General features: G+C 37.9%; 1 protein-coding gene and 1 long non-coding RNA gene across 9 annotated transcripts in view; one reads left to right on the forward strand and one right to left on the reverse strand.

The window, feature by feature from the left end:
- The window catches only part of SLC44A1 (solute carrier family 44 member 1), a 211,295-nt gene that overhangs the window by 68,238 nt on the left and 119,795 nt on the right, over nt 1-23,262 (reverse strand). For 6 of the 8 annotated variants that reach the window (XM_071217085.1, XM_071217084.1, XM_058302585.2 and 3 more), the window contains exons 7-13: nt 21,818-21,907; nt 17,691-17,830; nt 16,183-16,369; nt 14,987-15,152; nt 13,705-13,861; nt 12,937-13,020; nt 3,825-3,962 (exon numbers count right to left, since the gene is read on the reverse strand). In XM_071217085.1, coding sequence (XP_071073186.1) covers nt 3,825-3,962; nt 12,937-13,020; nt 13,705-13,861; nt 14,987-15,152; nt 16,183-16,369; nt 17,691-17,830; nt 21,818-21,907 — 962 coding nt within the window. Of the gene's footprint in view, nt 1-1,020; nt 1,108-3,824; nt 3,963-12,936; nt 13,021-13,704; nt 13,862-14,986; nt 15,153-16,182; nt 16,370-17,690; nt 17,831-21,817; nt 21,908-23,262 lie in introns of all 8 variants that reach the window. The other 2 variants (XM_071217083.1, XM_071217082.1) reach the window with 1 other exon arrangement.
- Nucleotides 4,857-21,822, forward strand: LOC131279523 (uncharacterized). Its single transcript, XR_009186945.2, has 3 exons — nt 4,857-4,947; nt 7,473-7,551; nt 18,027-21,822. It is a non-coding gene; the product is annotated as an uncharacterized lncRNA (long non-coding RNA).

Below are 23,262 nucleotides of genomic sequence, written 5' to 3' on the forward strand. Positions count from 1 at the left end.
ATAGTGAAGTCAGTTATGAGAAAAAGCTGTGGCTCAAACAAACTAGATCTTGAGACAAATTAGATGTTGGGACATAAAGATGTTGAGATGGAAGGCTGGGCATTAAGTTAGGTGAGAAACAACCTCGAGAACTAGAGAGGCTTAGCCACAGAAGTCAAAGACGTGCAATAAGGACTCGCAAATACTAAAAGGCCTGCCTGCATTGATTCAAGCAGAGGCTACATCTGTGGTTCTCAAACTTTAGAGGGGCCAGGAATAACTTGGGAGAGTTTGTGAACAATGCCGATTTCTGGGCCCCGCCCTCAGAGAATAGCTTTATAATGTATAACATTAGTAAATGTTGTGCATATATCATTAATAAATAAATGTACTATATTGGGAATTTGTGCTCGACTTCTTTTTCTTTAGTAGGATACATGATTTTAAGTTTAGACACCCTGGTTTTGATGATAAAGTATTTGCCATACAGTTGAAGGGATTCATGCACAGGGTAGGATGGAAAGAATGGAAAAATGCTATGGTCAGAGAGATGTAGATTTGCATCACAAAGTAAGTACTTCTTAGTCTTTATAACCTTTCTGAGTCTTTCTCTTCTTTAAAAAGAGACATGATAATACATACCCCCCATAATTGTAAAATAAACATTCTGAAAGCATTTAACACAGCCACCTAGCAATGTTAGTTTCTTTCTTTTGTTTGTTTATTTTTTGGCCACCATGGATCCTGCATTTATCATGGCCTTTCCCCATGGAATCCATTTTAAAAGATTTAGTTTACCAATAAAATAGCACTTATAAGTAATAACTCATGTTTTCTCTTTTTTTCACTTATCAAAGACAAGTAAATTGTTAACCAGAACATATAATCAGTGTAAGAAAAGTATTATTACACAGAGATAAAATATTTGACACAAAAGCAAAGAAATTAAAGATTTTGGTTTTTATATAGCTTCATTGGGGCAAATATGCAATTTCTATTAGATTAAAACACTTAAAATAGCTTATAAAGTTTCAGTCTTACCTTTGAAGAGCCTCTTGCCCATTGATGGGCTACTAATCCAGGAGGAAAGGTCCCTTCCACATCTAATTCACCATTCCATAAAAACCACTAGAGCCCCAAAGAAATGGAAACTATGATACTCTCTTTTTTTCTTGTTAATTCAAAGTTTTAAAATTATTTTTAATGTTGAGATAATTGTGGCTTTGTATGCACTTGTGAAAAATAATACAAAAAAAGAAACAATACAGAGAGATCCCAGTTTGTCCCAAGGGTACCATCTTGCAAAACGACGGTATAATAACACAATCAGGATGTTGACATTGATACTATGAAGATACAGAACATCTGCATCACCAAATAACCCTCACTTTGCCCTCTTAAAGCCTCTCCTGCCTTCCCATAACCAACCTACCCCATAACCAACCCTGAGTAACCACTAATATGTTCTCGAGTCCCATAATTCTGTCATTTTAAGAATGTTAATAAATGGAATAAGTACATAATCCTTTGAGATTAGCTTTTCCTACTCAGCATAATTACCTCAAGAAAGATTCATCCAAGTTGTTAAATGTACCAAGTTAGTTTCTTTCTGACACTGTCTTTTATAATGTTTATTATGATCTATCTAGTTGATCAAAAACAATTTCTATATACCAGAAGTCCTTGAATTGCAATGAAAAGGAACACTTTTCAAAGGATTTACTGTATTCTATTATCAGAACCACGTTTTTGAAAAAGGAAACTTCAAGAGTGTTTGTCTTAGTATGTTAGAAACTCAGAAAATGTTTCCCTCATCTTTCTCCTTTGTGGATTTCTCAACTAATAAAAAAAGGTTTCTTTTTCATGGTTTTTAAAAGTCATTTAATATTTAATACTACAAATATTGCATTACTCACAAATAGATCTTTCTGGAAGGCAATTTGGCAATGCATACCAAAAAAACCTATTCGACACTCTTTGACTCATTAATTCTAACTCTAGGATTCCGGCCTCAGGAAGTAAGTATTGATGTGGGCAAGGATTGTATACAAAGATTCCACTGCAGCTTATTATATATTAGTAAACAACTGAGAACCATACAGTGCTACCATGTTCTTTACACCAATTTTTTTTTTCTTTTCAAAAACATTTTTAAAGCATACTGGATGGAGCAACCTAAGTATTCAGTAATAACAGAACGTCTAAGTACAGCACATAATGGAATACTGGCCATCACGATAATCAGGATGTATGAAGATTATCAAAGTAATGTGGAAAATGTATAAGATACAATGTGAAGTGAAAAGGGCAGGACCACCAGGTATGTTTGCTATGATTGTTATGCTGTGGAAATATAAGCCTATGAGAAAACACGGGGAGGGACTATATAAAAACAAGAAGTTACTAGGCTATAGGGTGGGGTTACAAGTCTTTCTTCTCACTTATCCATAATTCCAGAGTACTTTATGACTTGAAATACAAATACAGTGAAATCCAAGTATAATTCTACTTATTATTTTGCAAAGTGTAGAATCAGTCACCTTTTCTGAGATATTGCTAAGGAAAGTATTAGTCCCACTTCCCAACAACTATATTATAAGGGGTTTATATATAAAAATGACGATGACCGGGTTTATATATAAAAACGACGATGACAGATAACATTCATTGAGAGTTTACAATATGTCAGCCACTGTCCTAAGCAGTCTACAAGTATTAACAGGTCTAATCCCCATAGCCCTGAGGCTGTAACGCTATTATATTAACCCAATTTTACAGATGAGCAAACTGGGGGACAGAATGTTTATGTATTCTGCCCCAGGTCACACATCTAGTAAGTGACAGAGCCAAGATTTAAGCCCAGCAGTCAGACTCCAGAAGCAGAACCCCTAAACACAATATGACTGTTTCATAATTCTTCACAGTTCAAAATGAATAAGGAGAAACATGAAAAAGTGGCTGTATCACCTTGGGCAAATTACATAACCTCTCTGTGCCTCAGTGCAGAAATTTGATATTGTTTATGAATTCCGAAAGTAAATACTAGGTTGTGTTTGTAAACTGGTCTGTTCCTTTGGGTGTATTTGATTATATTAGATTCAGAGGTTTCACTTTTACTTGATTAAATCAAGACTAGGGATTTTATTGGACCATGTTATTAGGGCATGCAGGGTTAAGTCCCCACACCCTTGGTGGGGATAAAACAGACTCTTACACAGAAGAAAATAGAGAGAAGGAGAACACTGGAGCCCTGGGGAGAGCTGAGATGTTCGCCTGATAGTTTACAGCTGGCCTTGTGGAGAGCAGAGGAGCTGAGTCCAAAGAGATGAGTCCTGGGAGGAGAGACAAGCCTTATGCCAGCCTATAGCTGAGATCAGAAGAAACTGGGCCCACAGAACTTTGAAAGGAAAGAGGAAGGCTGAACCCTCGCAGACTCCGCCTGCCATCTTGTGTCAACACGTGGCAACAGATTTTGAGTGAAAAAGTACCTGTCATGATACCTTGAGTTGGAGTCTTTAGGGTCTGGTAACTGTAAATAAATACCCTTTAAAAAGGCCAACAGAGTTCTGGTACTTTGCATCAGCACCCCTTTGGCTGACTAAGACATTCAGTTTCACCATTTGTAAAATGAAGCCAATAACAGAACTTACCCTACAATTTTGTTGAGGCTTAAATAAGCATAATACTATATAAAGTACCTAGAACGGTGCCTGAAACATAATAAGAGCTTAATTAAGTTACTTTCAGTTTGTGGGGGGGATTGTTTTTGCTTTTTAAATTTTATTTTATTAAAGAACAAACATGCACGCATGCAAAAAATTACCACGTCTCAAACTTGGCCTTACCTTGCCTAGGAATAACATAAAATCCCCCACTGTGTTAATGGCAGCCACTCGCAAAGCATTCTCCACCAGAATGACAAAGGCATCCTTGGCCGAGGTGCAGAAGTTGGTGCTGTTGATAGCTGTGGCTGTGTACGCATTCTGGACAGAAGCAAAAAGAGGATTTTCATCAACCAACATCATCTTCCTTTGTCAAGATATAAACCAAGCATAGTTGAAGCATCGCTTTTAAAACTACCTCACAGTTAAACTTATGGCTTTGATGATGTGCAGATTGACACTAAGCATGAGGAAATATTAAGACATTTTAAAAATAATAACTGATATGATAAAAAGAACTTTCCAAGCTGGTTCAGTCTGGGTCCTTTAAAAATACCGGTAATTATTGAAATACACAAAACTCTAATATCCGATAACGTCTTTCCTTGTTTTAGTAAATCCAACGTAAGTCAACCTTTTGGAGAGGCCTCACGTTCCTCACTATGAATATCAGTGATGCATTATAGCCAGCTCACCGATGCTTTAAAAGCTGCACAGACACGTAAGGGCTGCTGCTCTGATAATACACGGCATCAGATGGCTGTGCTGTTTGAAATGGAACCTCAACGGTCTTCCTGTGTAGAGGCTCTCTTTTTGCTGTCATTTCTCCCAACTCTTGCAACAGTCAGCTGTTTGTTGCCCAGCATTTTATTACTCTTCCTTCATGGGAGAAGGACACCAGATCTCCTCTGGGAAAACACCGCTTCCGCGTTCTCCGACCGGTGGTTCCAGTGGGGTGGATACTACTTCTAGCTCTAGGGGAGGGACCTGATGGACAGTAAGCCAATCGGCATACCCTACCCAGCTGGCCATAGTGATTGGTTCAGCGATTGACCCATAAGCTAATCAGGGCCAATGAAAAGTAAGGAGATGGGTGCTGGGGCTTCTGGGAAAAAGAAGTTTCTTTTTTCTTCCACAGGCTCTCCGGAAGGAGCAGCTCTCTCATTTCTGTGGGCAGCCCAGTGTGTGTATGAATTGCTCAAGCGTTTTTGCTAACACAGTGGGAAGAGCCTTGCGCTGCCGGAGGCCGTGGTGTCAAACTGAGGGTGAGGCCAGCACGGCGGAAGTGAGAGCAGAGAGAAACCAGGTACTTGAATGTGGTGATGATGTTTGCATCCCTACGAACCTGTCAGAGTTCTGGAGTTTTTGGTTTTAGTAGCTAATAAATTGCTAATATCTTCTTATTCACGGACATTCTCCCACTTCCTCTTTCCCTCCCTTCCTCTCAGGCCCTTGTAACAGTAAGTCCCAGCAGAGGCGCTTGATGCCTGAGTCTGTGTCTGCTGCCCTGTGCCCTTGTTCTTCTTTGACCCACGAGTCACAGCTCTGCTAGTTTTTTATTCTTTTTTATAGTACATGCTGGAATAGCATTGATGTTTTCTGGGAAATGTAAAAAAAAAAAAAATACTATCACATCAAATATGTTTGGGGTCTTAGGAAGGGAAAGAATATGGACTTGGTGGGTCCAAAATGTTGAAATTGCTGGAAAATTGCTGGACATGTAAGGGGTTAGTTAGTTTGTACTGCCTGTAAAGCTTTAAACACTGAACCCAGGAGAGGCAGTCTTTAACTTAGGAATGTTCCGTTTGTATGCTGTTAGGTATTAGGAAACTGGTATGAGGATAAGGTTTGAGCCATAAAAAATTAATCTGGGGAAGCAGCCGTGGCTCAATCAATTGAGCTCCCGTCTACCATATGGGAGGCTCTGGGTTTGAGTCCCAGGCTTCCTTGTGAAGACAAGCTGGCCCGAGCCAGCAGAGAGCTGACAGCCGGTGCCTGCCAAGAGCTGGCACAGCAAGATGATGCAACAAAGGGAGACAAGCAGACACAGAAGAACACGCAGAGAACGGACACAGAGAGCAGACAGCAAGCAAGCTATGGGGAGGGGGGAGGATAAATAAATTTTAAAAAACTAATTTGCCGTTATATGATTAGATGCATTGATTAAAAATACAGAACACCTGAAAACAATGAAACCGTACTGGGTAGGTTACTGGCTGTGATTTGTAAGCGTTTTCCAGTAGTGGAGCAGCAGGAAATTATGGTGTTCTTTGAAAAACACAATACAATTTTGAAACCTGGCATTCCATCTTAAAATTGGTGTAATTTACTATCAGAAATTTTTTTGCTATGGTGTATTTGTAGCTCTCTTCATCTCAAAAATTAATAAATAAGATATTTTTAAAGAAACCATGCTATTTTTTTCTGTTAGCATTCATTTGCTGCTTGTTCTCTTACATTGTTCATCTGCCAGTACTTCTTATCAGTTAAGACAGCAGACACTGAAGAGTTAATGACCTTACTGCTCTGATATACATTTCTTCACCTTCTATAAAAGCTTCTTTTGAAATACTGTGCCAGGTCTTAATGAGTACTTCTGATCTTGCCTGGGAGAGAGAGAAGCCTACTGAAAAGGATGGAACAGGACCTATTCTCAGAGAAGCCAACTGGTACTAAGCACCCATTTAACAATTTATACAAGAGCAGGGATTGTGAAATTAAGGTAAACCTGGCCTCCAACCCATGGTTGCAAATAAAGTTTTATTGGAACATAGCCACACATTTATTTACATATTGTGGGCAGCTGCTTTCCCACTACATTGGCAGTGTTGAGTAGTTCTGACAGACTGTATAGCCCACAAAGCCAAATATAAAGTATATGATCCTTTACAGAAAAAAAAAAATCTGCTGACCCCTGTGTAGAGTATTACCAAGGCTCAATATCAACCTCATTGGTTTACGTTCTATAGAATCCACCTCCTTATCCTTTTTGGAAACTAAAACTACAATTGCTCATTTTAAGTCTTCACTACCTTTTCTCTACAACTTCAGTCCTTTAGCATCATTCACACAGTTCTTCAGTTCAACAATTTAATTGACAATTGGCTTCGATAATCTGGGGATATAAGTCCCCTGAAGAGAATTACCATATTTCCCCTATTTTAGAAATGATCAAGAGAGTAATGAGTCAGTTTTAAGTAACAGGTTTTCAGGGGAAAACACCCTACAATATTAAAAATACATGTTGATCATGAGATGCACTCTGATGTAAAAAATAAATAAATAAAATCGAGGAAACTGGATAATGCACTTAAAATCAACCAGGTGCTGGTTTTATATTCTTTATTTATGAGGAAGAACAACTCACTCTTAAATGTGTAGCTCTACCCTTTCCAGTTTGAGGATGAGTTTCCTTGAAAGAAGAGACAGAAGCAGGAGGGGCTCCACATCCTCCATGCTCTCTCCATCATCATCAGACCAGAAGAGGACCCGACCCTTCCGAACTGAACTTGAAAAGCTCTATATGACCCTCATTCATTTTCAGAAGCCCCATTGATTATTCCTCCCCTGTTTCCTCTTTCTTCCCCTCCCACACTGCCCCATTCCATCTGCTTTTAGAGCAGATGCCTATTTATTTGTAGACAAGTTGGGAAGCAGCAATGGTTCCTTCTCTCCAGTTTTTGGTTTTAGGGTAGGATGCCCTCCTGAAAATTAAGCCTTCTGGACAATATTCCTATAGATCTATGCAACTCTTTTGTATTCTACCTAACTGGGGAGCAAAAAACCAGTACGTAAATATTTTGTAAGCTCTTTCATCTGCCTCTGTTGTAGGAGGATGAGCTGCATGCGATATGCAAAGAAGGTCAGGAAGACCAGTTCAGGAAGGAAAATGAGCTAAAGATCACAGCAGGTCAGTGGACTTTCCCTCTGCTTCTAGACCTCTTAGTCTGAAAGGATTCCCATCAAGGTTCTCAAGGAGTTCTAGGCCCTCTGTGGCTTTCTCTGATAACTGTTCCCAGAGCTTTCTTAAGGTAAACTACTTAGTTGAGATTTTTAGCATTCCCCTCCCTGCCCCTCCTCAAATTGCCTTCCTTATCTTGAGCTAAACTACCCTCAGTAAGGTATCACTGATGAATATCTGGTCGGTGACCAGTATCTGCTTGAGGCGGACACAAGCTTGAGAGGGAACTCCCCACCGCAAGTCACCATCAAGGAATCTTTCCAAAAGGATGCTTACTGTAAGCACAGATGATCCCTGGGGGCATTTCTGTATGATAAGCTAGAGAGAAAAAAAGTTACTGGTCCTGTGACGAAAGCTTGTGAAGACTGTCAGCAGCCACCTTGCAGGTGACCTAGGCCTGCTTGGGCATCTGTTCCAGAGCACAGGTTCCACGTTTTCAGCTTTCTTTCCTTTCTTCACTTAAGGACACAAACATTTTCTTATAGTTTAAGAATCTTTATATAATGGCTCATTTAACAGAGCAAGCAATGGACAGCAATGCAGGAAAGGGGAATGGGATATATATTAGTATCTATGTATGGATCATTATAGATTAAGAGGAAAGAAGCAGAGGGAAGGGGCATAAACCCCTTAACAGTTTCACCCAGTTTGGTTCTAAATTCTTAGACTTCTTAAGGGTCATAAGAATTAAAAGTATATTGCAAACCTTTATTTAAATAGATTTTTCTTTAAAGCCATCACATCTTAGTTAATTGCACAAAACATGAGTTTGAGATGTTTGCCTAGTTTCTAGAGTAGATAATAATTCTGCTTTCTTTATGCTCCACCAGATGTGTATATACTTATATGGCAGGCGATAATGGTGGAAAGGGGTAGGTGAACAGATTCAAAACCTTCTTTCCTCCAGGTCACGTGACCTGCCATAAATAACAGTCACAATGTTCTCAAAAACGAGAAATAATGCCTTCTTTCAGAACTGTGGAGAGAAAATGAGGATGTTTATACAGTCCTTAGTGTAGTAGCAGGTGTATTATAGGAACTTAAAAAAATGTTCTCTACAACCCCCATTCATACCATGTAGAGAAAAGCTTTATTATCTTAATACTTAACTAGAGAGCAGACACCCTCCAGTCTTAAATGTACTATCTCCAACTGATGTCAAAGTAAAACAAACCTGAGTAATCCAATGCCCAACAGAAAACAGATTCTGGTTGTAACAATCTCTCTATCTAAAGTGAATCCTGTTAGATATATAATCACTTGAGCACATATTAAGGTAAGCACCTGCAGAAACAAACATAGTTCACAGGTCACTCTGTTTGCAAGACTCTGGCACTTACCCTATATATACTGAGTGGCTTGCTTTTAAAATCTAAAGTTCTATTATGAAGCCAGCTTTATTTTCCACAGTTTATTCACTGGAGCATGGTTTAGGATTATGGCATTTCATATTGTGCTGCAGAATGACTTTGGCCTACTCTACCTCCCTATCTACACTCCTCTTTATTCCTATTGTCCTCTAAATTCTTTAAAAGCAGGAAAGCAACAAACTGGTTGCCCATGGACCTTGGATGTTGGTGAGGCCCACCTTGTATTTGCTCTGGCTCACTGGGAGTTATTTTTTTTAAATGAGTTGCCAAACGTTTAATAGCAGGAGATAAAATGTAAATAACCAGCATTCTGACTTTTCTTAGAAAACTGGAAAAGCTAGAATAAATGTCTATAAATTCTCATATGACAATATTCTGTCAGAGCTAACTACTAAATGGCCTCTTTGGATGAAACAGGATAGCTTCAGGTTACCACAGTCCCCACCACTCCCTGTTGCCTTTGACCCTGCCTGCTTCACTCATTTACATGACACAGTTGGCCTTGCAAGTACTTAAGTTTGATTTCAAGGCTTTGGACTTCAAATTGCATGCTGATAGTAGGAGCAGCAGCAAAAGAAAAGACAGGAGGAAAACAAGTCCAAAGTGATAAGTACTAATTCATTTTTAACCATCTTCCAAAGAGTACTAGATAAAATAGAACTCTTAATGGAGGATAATGCATGTAAAGTGTAAGGTACTTGAGTTCAATAAATGTTAGCTGCCATTATTTAGTGTTATATGCTCTACAGAATATTCTAAAGCTAATTTGGAAGAACAAACTAGGTGATGTACACAAGAAATCTTTGAAAATAAGAATGGGCAGGACTTGCATGCCTTACGCATCATAAGATATTTAAGATATATAATACCATAAATCTTGTAGTGCTGGTATAAAAATAGGCAGTTCAATGCCATTGAGAAGAAAGTCCTGAAACAGACTGAATATGTTACATAAGAATTTATACATGATTAAGTTGGCATTTCACAGGAGAAAGGATGGATTGTTCATAGTTTTCCTGGGATAAATGACCAAATTCCAGACAAATAAGAGTTAAGTATTTGAAAAATAAACCTCTAAAGGACTATAAGAAAATATAAAAGAATAATTTCTTGTGATGGGGAAGACCTTTCTAAGCACAAAAGCCAAGTAAGTAACCGTAAAAGAAAGACTGAAAGACCTAACAAGAAAAAGATAAAAACTGCTGCATGTTAAGAAGGATTAAAAAGAAACCAATTGTTGATGTGATTGAGTAAGAGCTGCCACTCACCAAATCACGGAGAACTGGCTGTGCTCCAAGCACATGCTCAGAGCCCTGTGACAGTATCTATTCATCCTCACTGTGCTCTTAAGATAAACACCATTATTACCCCCATTTTACAGATGAAGTGTATAGATGATCAGACATTACTGCATTGAAATGAAGTATTACTAACCTTTTTTTCCAAAGCCAGTAACTATGAGAATGATAGACACTGTTGCAATAAGATGATGAGATTATGGGTGATGCTTGGAAACTCTTCTTTCTTCAATATTTTTTATTACTTTTGTTTTTAGAGAAAACATAAATCTTTAGAGTGATTTTTTTAGATTATCTTTGCCACAGTTCTCTTGTCTTAGGGTAAAAAAATTGGGAATTTGCACCAAAAAGAATGGGGAAGGTGAGAATGGTAACATTTACTTGGTGTCTGCTGAGAGCCAGGCACTCTAAGAGTTAATTTAACTTTTCTAATATTTCATCCTTACTAAAGCTTATGAGGATAGGTATATTTTTTTCCACTTGCTTAAGACTCAGAGGTTTCACTGAACTTGCCAAAGAGGTACACACTGGGAGTGAAACACAGGTGTGGCTTTAGCGACAAGGTCCTCTCCATTCTACATCCCCCCAGTTACCCACTGCACTCTCTCCAGCAAGGCCATAAGGCATGGGCACAATCCTGTGTGACTGGAAAAAGGAAACTTTCATTTATAGAAAGTAAGGGTTAATAATGGAGACAAAATGGTGCCAGCTGTGGCAGGATGTCCTGCAGTGCAGAGCACTCAGAACTGCCAACCGTGTGTGGCAGCCCCGGGAAGAATGCCCCTTCCTGTACCAGCAGTTCCTGTTCTTATGCCTGACTCTATCTTTGGAATTTTAGAAAAAGGGCTGTGGAGGTCTCTGCTCAACATTACCTGATGCCATCATCATAAATACTGCCAACAGATGGGGCCCCACCCAGCTCTGAAGAGGCTCACATGAAGCAGGTTTAAAAAATTCCACTGGCAACTGAGCCTAATGCTCAACCTCTCATGACAGGAAGTTTTCTAATATCTTCAATATGTTTGCCCTCATCTCACAGAAAGCCATTCCCTGCGAGCACAGAAGCCAGGAAGCCCACTGGTTATCAGTCTTCACTTAGTAGCACTTCATGTTCTCAAACAACTTGTAAGTATCAGTTCAGTCCTTGGCTTAAGGAATCACATTTCCTTAAACCTCTTCTACATGTTCAATTTATTATTTTGAATAGACTTTAATGCTTCCCTGGAATCCTCAACCACCACCTATGCATAATGAAGATACAAACTGGACAAAACCTGTGCAACAAAGAACAAGTCGCAGATTGTATATATATCCCAGAACCGCAGAGCTAAACTGCTGACTGCTGTTTAGCTTGGGATACCCTAGAAACCTTGGATTTTTTTCCCCCCAGATGACTGACCATCTTGACATCCTATGCTTTGTTCCCTTCCTTCAGTATAACTGCACATCTCCTTTTTGAGATTTTTACTTAACAGTTTTATTCCACCGTCAGTCTTTTTGAGTCCAAATGTTCACTGATTAATTAATAAGATGCTCAGGAAATATTTGAAGACTACCTATTTGTGTACTGGGCACTGTGCTAATTTCTGGGAAGACTAAGAAAAATAAGATCTCTGTCTTTAAGGAGTTAAAGTCTAAAAGTGAGGACATCAAGTAAACAGACCATTTTAACAATGAGCTTAGTGTTTTGACAGTGGTAGAAACTGGTGCTGTGGAAGGAAGGATGAAGGAAGGATTCTTGGAGGAGGTGATGCTCAGACAAAATCATTAAGGCTAGGAGTTTAGGTGGTGGGAGGAAGTCAGTTTTTTTTTAAACAATGACCTTCTAAACACTTGAACACCCACAGAAATATGACCTGCAAGATTTGTTAATGAAATGTCATATCTACTTCCTATTAACCAGAGGCTTCAACAAAGCAAACTCCAGGTATGTTCAAGCCCATTGCCACAGGATGACTGTCATCCCTGGACTCTCCTGGAGGAAATGGAAAGTGTAACTCTAATTTTCAATCAGCTAGAGGTAAAAGGGGAGAAAGTCAGTTTTGGTTTTTGGTCTACTAAATGACAGTACCTTATACATTAGAATTATTTTCAAGAAATGGGGGCTGCAGAGCCAAGTCCTACACACGCAAAGAGAAAAGCAGAGGCTTGCCTACTCCCCTGAGAACTGTTATCTCAGTAAGTCTTGATTTCTTCATTTGACTTTAGAAATAGCATTTCTTTTGGTAATATTTCCCAGGCAAATATAGATTTTAGCAGGTGGATGAGAAAAAAAAAAGCATAAAGAGCAAGGTAGCTCTGAACAATGGTAAATAGTGGCAAAGAAGAAATAAATGTCACAATAGCTTTTCAAACAACATTTAAAAGAAGGAACAATGGCTGGAGCAGATAGATTCGTTCACAGATGAAAGAAGGCGAAATAAGGGATAAAGGAAAAATGTCTTTCCTGAAAGAGGAACACTAATGATTTTTTATTCATATATTAAAATTAAGATTAATATAATAAAGAGCCTTGGTAAGAACATATGTTAGTTTTTTTAAAAAGATTGTGATAGAAATAGATTCCATCATGGCATAATGAACAGCACCACAAGAAAAACAGCATCTTTCAAGCAATGAACCTATCTTTGAAGCTGAACATTAGATATATTTTTATAATATTTTACCTGATTTAAGTAATTTAGGCACTTTTCAAGACACCAAAGGCAACAAATGCAAGATTTCAGCACACATCGAGCACAAGCATTTTCCTAAAAAGGGAGAAAAATCAGAATTAAAAAAAAAAAAAATCAAACTGTCATATAGTACTTCACATGTTTAAAAAAACAAGAATTTAGAAAATCATACCTATGCTTCAAAGCCTCCACCTCTGCCCCTTTTCTCTTCATTCAAAACATACTAGATGAATTAATTGCTATCAGTTCTGATTTAATTAGCACCCATTGCATAGGTAAGAATAACAAGGAGCTTACAGTCTAGTAGGAGAAACAAAATACTAATAAAAAAAAGATTAGAATCAGAATATGATATGGATTCCGAGTACTATGACAGTACAGAAGAGAGAGACGACATCCTTTGGGAGATGGAAGGAATCAGGAAAGGTTTTTAGGAAATGGTGGCATTTGAACTAAGCCATGTTGACATGCATGTTATTTTCACAGCCAAAGACAGGGAAGCAGTTCTAAGGAAGGTATGTGAGGCAACACGGGAAGAAGAAAAGCACAGGACCTTTTGGTGATCAGTGATTTGATGGATTTTGCCAGAGCTTAGGGGATGCATGAGTGGGAGATGGAGGAGGACTGGATTCCATGTTGAAAAGACTGTGAATAAAACATTCACAACTCTGGATTTAACATTGTTGGGTGCTTTACTACATGCGGAACTCAGGTCTGGAATGTGCTGAGACAAAGTCAGAGAAAGCATTTTCCTCTTACCTTTCCTTTGAGCTGACTGTGAATGTACATAAGGATCATTCGTGGGATTTTGACTAATGTGATAATAAAAGATCCTTTTGCCACAGTACCAAGGTGATAACGAATAAGGCGATTCACTGATGCCAAAATAGGTGTAAATGGCAAATTCCTTTTATCCCTATTTTAAAAGTGACCAAAAATATAATTAAAACAAGACCAAGGCCAAGAGGTTGGAAACATAGGACTGGTTTAGAGTCTAATAAAGTAAAAAAACAACTCATTATTCTTGCTCTACCTTCATGACAAAATGACATAGTAGCATACAACCAATAAACAAGCTACAGATGTACCATATGAAATTAATGCTTCATTTCTCTATGGTAGTTTCATGGGGTTCTTTTTCTCTAATACTTTAAGTTAAATAAAACTCTGCTTTGAAAGGTCTTATTAGTGAATACTTATGGCACTAACTGTATAATCAAACCAGAATTCCAAAAGATGTTCTATTAGACCTAGTACCTCATTAGACTATACGTGCTATGAGGCCTACAAGGTTAAACTTAGCGCTGCAGCTAGGAAAGGGGACTCTTGACACTTGTTCTGGTCCAAACAAATTAAAAAGACTTGCTGTCCTTGCAGACTTATATATAAAGCAAAAGTGCTATATAACTGATTACTACAAAATTCATTCCTCTGCTAAATATGTTTCACCAGGACCCGTGGGAAAAAGTTACAGAAATGTGTAAAGAGCAAAATAACAATCACCTAGAATTAGCAACTATTAGCACTTTATCATATTCATGGTCTATTTTTTTTTTTTTTAAGATTTTTATTTATTTATTTAAATCCCCCCCTCCCCCGGTTGTCTGTTCTCTGTGTCTATTTGCTGAGTCTCGTTTCTTTGTCTGCTTCTGTTGTCGTCAGCGGCACGGGAAGTGTGTGCGGTGCCATTCTTGGGCAGGCTGCACTTTCTTTCGCGCTGGGCGGCTCTCCTTACGGGGCGCACTCCTTGCGCGTGGGGCTCCCCTACGCAGGGGACACCCCTGTGTGGCAGGGCACTCCTTGCGCGCATCAGCACTGCGCATGGGCCAGCTCCACACGGGTCAAGGAGGCCCGGGGTTTGAACCATGGACCTCCCATGTGGTAGACGGACGCCCTAACCACTGGGCCAAGTCCGTTTCCCCAATTTTTTTTTTTAATGAAATGAAGCTCTTGCCAAACATAGTCCCATTCCCTTTCCCTCCACTCTCCAAGTATAATCACTTGGGTGAACCTGAGTTTTCTGACAAGTACAAATTCTCACCTAGTAAAATAGTATGTTACCACGGCTCCCGCCACAGTCATCTGCTGACATGCTAGAATGAATTCACTGATCCAGATTAGGCCTACCAAATGATACCACCACATGTACTGCAAAGGTCCAGAAACTCTGAACTCCACAAAGCCTTGGTCATTCTGAACAGCGCTGCCTAGGAAAACAGGGAAAGAAGGAAGCAGCACATAAAGTATAAACCAAGAAATGAGCTATCAAATCTAAAAGGTTAATCTAATTTCCAGTAACAGACCACCCTCCTCCCCACTCCAAACTTTAAAATCATAGTGTTATTTATTAAGGAGCAAAACAAAAATAATTATCACCTGAAAAAGCTGTGAAATTAAATCATTTTGATTTCCTTATGGGTATCATTTAAAGTCTGTACTGAAGATTGAACCCAGGACCTAGTACATGGGAAGCAAGCATTGAACCACTGAGCCACACCCGCTCCCCTCATAACAAGCTTTTAAAAGTTGTTCTATTTGAATACAGTTCCTACCTTATTGTCACTTATTTAGTTTAGGTATGACTTTTCAAACACTTCATTTTTTTTTTCAGGGCTAGTACTTGTCCAGTAATTATAAATCTTGATAATTAGGGCAAAGCACAGAAGTTAATATTATATTTAATTGATGACCGTGTAGTGATTGGCCAAAGAAATCACCTACCACCTTTACACTATTCTTCAACATTAATTACATTCAGGCCTAACCTTTGCTATTGAGTATGGCTACAAGCAAGTCTGGGAGTTTAACGTTGAACTTTCTCATCACTAGGAGCTCTTGCTAGGTTCAGATCATTTCTAATGTAGAAACTCCAAGGAAACAAGTTGATCTTTGGCTGTAGCTATGGTTTGAGTCCATTCCATAGTGGCACTGCATTCATGAGTTCATCTTAGCAGAGATCCAAATGTCTGAGTCAGTACAGGAACTTACTTCCAATCAATGACTATCTCAGCACTAGGATGGAATTTCAGGCCTGACCTGGTCTGGACCCCCATCATTAGGATGACCTAAAAATCATGACTAGGCAATGGATTCTTCAGGAGCCATCTCCACAGCTGGTCTGATGGCTATTGCACCTTGTCAGTCAATGTTTGAAGCATTATCTCACTCTGACATTTTAAAATATTTTAATGCAAATCATATTTATCACCAAGAGAAAGAAACAGCCTGTCTTCTTACCGGTTGTTCCAAGAAAGAGAAGCGTCATAATCCAGTATACCCAAAACAGGACGAGAGCAAAGAACGTCCAAAAGGGTTGGAAGACAAGCAGAGGCAAGTGAATGAAGACTTTGCCAGCCACGTGGAACAAGGCAATGGTGAGAGCAACACGCTTGCGCATAACCAACATGATCAGGAACAAGATAACCTGCCCAGAGAGTGAGGAGCAAAAGGTTCCAGTTACTTTTTTAAGTGGTAAAAACAGAAGCTGAAGAATGATGGGAATTTTTTTTTTAGGAGGTACCTGAGATTGAACCCAGGACCTCGTACATGGGAGGCAGGTACTCAACCACTGAGCTACATTCCCTCTCCAATGATGGAAATTTTTTAACAACTCTTCATTCCCAAACCTGGAAGTATCATTCACCAAATCTCAATAACACTTTATCAGTAACTCTCTTATAGCTCTTATTTTCAGCTGTAAATTATGGTTACCAAGTGCCTTTAAAATTAAACATGAAAGGATTTCTCAATTTATTAATAAATGCTGGAATAATTCTACCTTTCCCTTCTACATTCTTTAGGAATGAAAATATGCTCTGAGTGAGGAAAGGCCAATCAGGATTATACCCTTGCTTTATCTGAATAGATAAAAGCTGTCACTCAGAAAAATACGGGAAAGGACCCATGCCATCACCACAGAAGCATTCAAAGTATTTATTTGTGCCTCATCTCTATAGGAGCAAGAGCTCCTTACAAGTGGGGTCCATGCCCCATTCACCCTTTGTTACCTCCTCCCAGCCCCCAGGCACAGTGAGTTGTACATAAAAGGTGCTTACTATATGTTTGCATCATAATAGCTAATATCTTTGGCATCAGTGGTTTTAGGTAACTGGGTTTATTTTTTCTTTCTAACCTCCATAAAAAGCTTAGGAGTACTCCTAGAAGTAGACCACAATTTTTCTTTCCTTTTTCAGAGAAGATGATGAACCAGAGATACAGAGTCTAAATTATTTAGCCAATGTTAATTAGTAATTTTACTGTGTAGTGGGTAAACAGTGAATGTCATCTATATTTTTTAAATAATACACACTGTTGAAAGAAAAGTTGAAGGGAAATAATGGGCAAATAATCAATTAGTGAACAAGTAAATGGAAGAAAGTAGCCTGTTTTTCTCAACATACTTTTCTACAGTAAAAGGGGTTGTTTTTTGTAAAAGGACTTGCATTTTGTTATGATAAGAGGATATGTGTTCTTATAAGCAAATGGTCATAGACTGTAAGCAAATATTGTAAGTGAAAAATCCTCTCACAAAAAGCAGACAGAGTAGAACAATATGTTGTATCAAATAGCACTCTTCAATTAGGGAAGCCTTCTGAAAACTTCTTAATGCTTTATATACTATGGCACGGATTTTTAAAAAATGATGATCAGGGTTAAGAAGGCAAAAACTAGAAGTTTCTGTTCCATCAATGGTCTCCTGAAAATAAAAACACAAAACCGAAAGACACAGCCTGGCCTCCACTCACTGTGAACACTGTGGCTGAAATGGCATAGATGAGGAGGGCTCGGAGATTGTCTTCAGCTATCTGAAGCTGTTCAGGAATAACTGTTTCTTTGGGAGATTTTCTTTGCTTTGCGTACAGCCACCACAGTACACCTGTGCCACCTAAAGACAAAAACAAGTGATTTTGCAATAATTAGTATAGGAGAGTGTGTAATGCAAATCCTCAATTTACTGGGCCTTTCCTACACATCGTCATGGGTCTTATGCAGCAACCATCCCTTTGTAAGGGACTTGGCTGGGAGTTCTTTGCCATCATTAAGGGGAGCGCTGATTACTCCATTCTCACCTTCCATTTTAGGCACTTATAAATCCTTCAGTGAAGCAAAGCAACTTCCTTCAACTCTACTTATGGAGGACTCTGGACCCAAGGGAGATTCTGCAAAAACAGTACTGTTTCCAGACTCCTGAGAGGCACTGGCCAGAAAGAAAGCACCTCAGTGTCTGTTTAAGCTGGGGAGGCTGTAGGCACTGAGTAAGGGTCACAGAAATCAGCCATGAAGCTCGAGGAAGGCAGGATCTTTCCTGTTATATTAGCCAGTACCAGTGCCTAGGACTGATACTAAGTCGGGCAGTTGAATAAAATATTCATTGAATGAATAAATGAAGATCAAAGAGTAGTTCCCACCAAAGGGTGGAGCAAATATGAGAAACCTCTAATAGTAGGCTCTAGGGATGGACGTTTTCATCTCCAACTTTGGCTCAAATTCAAAGAATTAGATGGGAGAGAGACCTACTTGCGTCTAAGAGAGCTGCACTAGACACATTCATTCAGTCCACTCAGCAAACATCTTAAGTGCCCACCAACTACTGTTTTAGGTGCTGGGGATACAGCAGTGAACAAAATAAAGCCACAGTGTTATATAGTAATGAGGAAACAAAAACTAAGGAGACAAGTAAATGTGGAATATATTAAGTCTAAGGGGGGAAAAATAGCTGTAAAGAGGGATAGAAAGTACTGGGGTTGAGAAAGGTTTGCACTTTTATAGAATATGAGTAAGCAAGTCCTCGCCAGTAAGATGACACTTGAGTAAAAGACTCAAAGAAAGGGAGAGAGGAATCCATGAAACTACCTAAGAAAAAAGTGTTCCAGAGAAGAATAGCAAGTTCTAAGCTGCTGAGGTGGGAACAAACTTGGCATGAGAGAAAGAAGGAGGCCACTATGACTACAGCCAGAGCTAGGGATAAGGTGGTAGGAGATACAGGCAGATGGGTAACTGGAGACCAGATCACAGTATGAGGCCTTGCAGTCCAAGGTAAGGAAATAGAAAATTTAGAGCAGAAGTGGGTATGTAGGTATATAAGATAACTACCTGGGAGATAAGAAACTGGGCTAAGATCTATGTATGTCAACCTAACCTCTATCTGTCCTCAAGTAAAGATTGAATGGAGTCAAAGGGAAATTCCATTCCCTATTTGTTAGTAACTACTGAGTATGAATTTTACTTCTATTGAACATGAGTAAACAAAAGCAAACCATAAAGGAATCTATGAAAAATATTTTGGAGCAAGGGGAAATATTTCCATTTTGAAATCTTGTAGATACAAGAAAATTGTTTATTAGACTCAAAAAACTAGAAGAAAATATCTTCTCTACAAACGTAAAGAAAAAGTTATAATGAGAGAAAGCCTGAAGTTCAAGGAAGATATAACGATAATGATGTCATTGAGGAGGATGCTATTCACAATAGTGACAGTAGATATCATTTACTAAACATTTAAATTTGTACTAGAAACTGGCTAAGCACTTTATGTGTGGCACCTAATTTAATCACCACAACACTGTTAAGTATTATTAATCCCATTTTGCAACTGAAAAAAATTGAGATTTAAGTAACATGCCACAAGCCTAGTAAGTGCCAGTGCTGGGATTCAAATCTAGATTTTCTAGAAGATCTGCCCATTTTAACACAGAATTAGATAAAAGGCTACAAGGTGAAATGGAAAGATGGTTGGGAGAAAAAAATGAAATTGGAATAGAAAAATGAAGGCCCTTATTGTAGGCAGTCAGGTATAGAACCGGTAGTGAGGAGAACTGAACCAGTGATATGGAAGATAAACTTCAAGAGCTTTCCCAGAAGGTAAAGGAAATGGACAGGAAGATTACAGTGATAATGTGGAAGATGATAGCAGGAAGAATGAACAGCAATGACCACAAGAAAAAAACCACTGGAACAGAAACAATAATCAAGGACAGAGATAAAACTCAAAGAGTTGAAGAAGAGCCCAAGGTGGGAAGTAGGGGAGCAGAAATTCATAGGCAAACTTAAGGTTCAGTATCAGACAAGATTTTTCAATTATAAGGATAAATTTTAAAGTTACATAAACATCTCAGTAGGTAAATAGATTATAGCAATGGAACGAGTTTAGACTGATCTCTGATTCTCTAAAATAAAGCATAAGCACAGGGAGCATATTGTGCCTCAAGATTTTTATACCCAGCGAATTCAATATTCTCATGTAAAGGCAAAGACAGTTTTAGATAAGCAAGAGTTGAGAAAATAAACCACCCATAAATCCTTCATGAATAAGTTTACTTGAATTCACATTCCAGTCCATATAAAGAGGACATGAAATTAAGAATTTAAGAATGGAGTTTCATGAAAAAAGGATCAGTAGTTCCCACCAAAACCAGTTACAGGAAAACTTAAATAATTTAAGTGTAAAGATAATTATGCAACATATTTAGGCAAAGATAAATGAAATTCTTTTTTACCCCCCAATCAATGTGTATGAAACCAAGTGTCCTTGGTTGCTACAAGAGTTCAGCAGGCAGGCATAAATAAGAAACAACTTTATTTTTAGCAGGGGGACAAAATTCTTTTAAAAGAATATATAATATGTAAAAATAGTATTTTAACTTTAACAATAACCTGGGGGGAAGCTCAAATTATCTAATAAAGGTTAAAAGTGTAGTGAGCAGAAGGGCATAGGAGAATAAGTGAAGAAAAGTTCATGCAAAATTTAGGAGAGGTAGGGGAAAACTCAATATATGCCATTTAATTTCAGCCTTTAATATCACAGAATTGCAGACTAAAAAAAATGTTTTCTGATAACATATAGGTTTCCAACTATAGAAATAAAAAATATAATCTAAAACATTCAAAGCAAGGTAAAGCTAAACCAAAGACAATATAGTCCATATAGCAAATACAGGGAAAACAAAGTAAGAAAGCATAAATTGAAGCAAAACATAAAGCAGATGTCATCAGTAAGACCACCATACCAGTTATGATTCTAAATGTAAATAGGATGAATTTCCCTACTAAAAGAATAGGGAAAAAATTAACTATATTATATACATATATATATCTGTACATGTACATATACATATGCAAAGAAAAAAGTCTAGATTTTAAATTCTAACTGGTGAAATAAGGGAAGGGTAGTAAATATATTTATGAAACTTTCTAAGACAAAAGTAAACAAATTTCTTAAAGAGAAGATAAATACGTGAAAAAAAATTTTTATTTTCTTCTTTATATTTGTTTTCTACCATGAGTAGGTATCACATTTATAAATGCGAGAGGAAATTATTTAAACAAACAAAACAATAAACATTTATAAATGCGAGAGGAAATTATTTAAACAAACAAAACAATAAACAGAAAACCCTAACAGGTTCATTATAAACAGGAAAGCAAAAACAGGAAATAAAATAGAATGTCAATAGAATAGTAATTAAAATGGAACACTTTTCAACCAGAAGGAACTTCAACACCTCAGAATGGCTGGTCCAGGCCTTTAAAAAGTACACAATAAAAGAATCCATTCACGTGCCAGGCTGGTGGAAGAATCAAGTGAAAATTAAAGAACAAGAAGCAAAACAGCTCAACTGCTTTCTTTTCTCTTGGGCTTTTCACCCCCAAATGCCAATGACCTTACCATTTTATTTTATTTTAGTGATCTCCCAGTGAACTAACTCCAATATCATCCACTTAGAGTCTTTTTACAGTTTTTAAATTAATTCGCAAGGCTTACAAGAGGGAAATTATTTAAAATAACCAAAGTAGTTCTGAATGGAGGTGGTGCTGAAAGCAAAGTTTAACTCTCCATTTTAATTACTAAGAAACAAAGAAATAAGCAGCTTACCAAGTGAACCCAGTATGACCAGAATTGTTAAGATCCACACAAGTATTCTTGATATATACCTGATTATCACCATCAATATCATGGATAGAACTGCAGGGAAATAGAGAACACACAGAATTTTACTTGAAAACACAGGAAAATAAGAGACACTCTTTCAAATGTTGTTTTTTCCCAGGGAAATTATTTGTTGTTATCAACTAGTTCGTGACCACAATTTACGTAAAAAAGGAAGATGGTTGATTCTGCATTTTGACTTTGCTACTTGTGCAACACTCAAATCACTCAAAATCAAAAGCACCTAATGGCATGGGTTTATAAACAATAGAAAAGAATACATGCAAATGTACATGGTGACTCAGAAACAGCACAGGACTGTTGTGGATTCACCAATGGAGGACTCCAGAACTCGCATGCAAACATACATGACAACACACAGAGTATAGATAATGACATGTCATGTTGGTGACAAGAAAAACACCACAAGAAGACAGAGATAGGTAAATTAGGTGCTACACTTCCTTGAGTAATCTATGAATTTCAGGAGCAATGTCTCTGACAAGTCAGTCAAGACTGACTTTTAGCTTTTTCTGGTTGTTTCTCCTCTAGAACTCTGGGGGATGGTCTGACACTACGGGCTAACATCCTAAAACCCAATGAGGCCCAAATTTCTCTGACCTCATTTCTCAACAGGGGGCAAGGCTCCTGACTGAGAAGTTTTTCCTCCAAAGAAACAAAGCTTGGTTTGAGTTACACCGTCAACTCTTCTACCCTTCCCAAGCTAAATCCCAATGTGCTAAAATCTTTAATAAAGAGCCCAAAGAAAAAAAAAAAGGGAGAAGATTAATCCCTTGCATGGAAACATACTTTTCTGAAATTATGTGTTCCATAATTGCCCATTTCAAAAACAAATGAGCAAAGTTGGGGCTTATATTACATCTTCAGCCTCAAAATAGAACCATTCTAATAAAAAACTGTAATATCAGTGGCCCAAAAACATTATCATCACTAATTTTAAGGTTTGGGTTTTCTTTTCTTGGTAAAAGTATTCAACTATTTCAAAAACCAAATAATTTTTATAGAAAGTTAGCCTCATTGTCAAGTTTCTTTGGGCCATTTGCAAAGGCAAATAAAAGCTTGGGATCTGTATCTAGGTAACATTATTAAGGTACTCACTTTTGCAATAAATGTACAGGAACCAAAAACAGATGGAAGCCTTTCAAATATCACAGAAATAGATTTTCATATGGACAGCATTATTTCAATTGAGTCAAGTACTACCTAAGCAAAAAGAAAATACTCTCTAATGACGGGAAAGACGGAAATACAGCTTGTATTTTCTCAATGACTATAATTACTCAGGTCATAAATAATAATTTCACTTATATAATGAAATAGTTGTTTGATCCTAGGACTGTTTATGTCTCCCAACAAAGAAGCCATTGGTC

This window comes from Dasypus novemcinctus, chromosome 8 (assembly GCF_030445035.2).
Source record: "Dasypus novemcinctus isolate mDasNov1 chromosome 8, mDasNov1.1.hap2, whole genome shotgun sequence".
In the NCBI taxonomy this organism is placed as follows: Eukaryota; Metazoa; Chordata; class Mammalia; order Cingulata; family Dasypodidae; genus Dasypus; species Dasypus novemcinctus.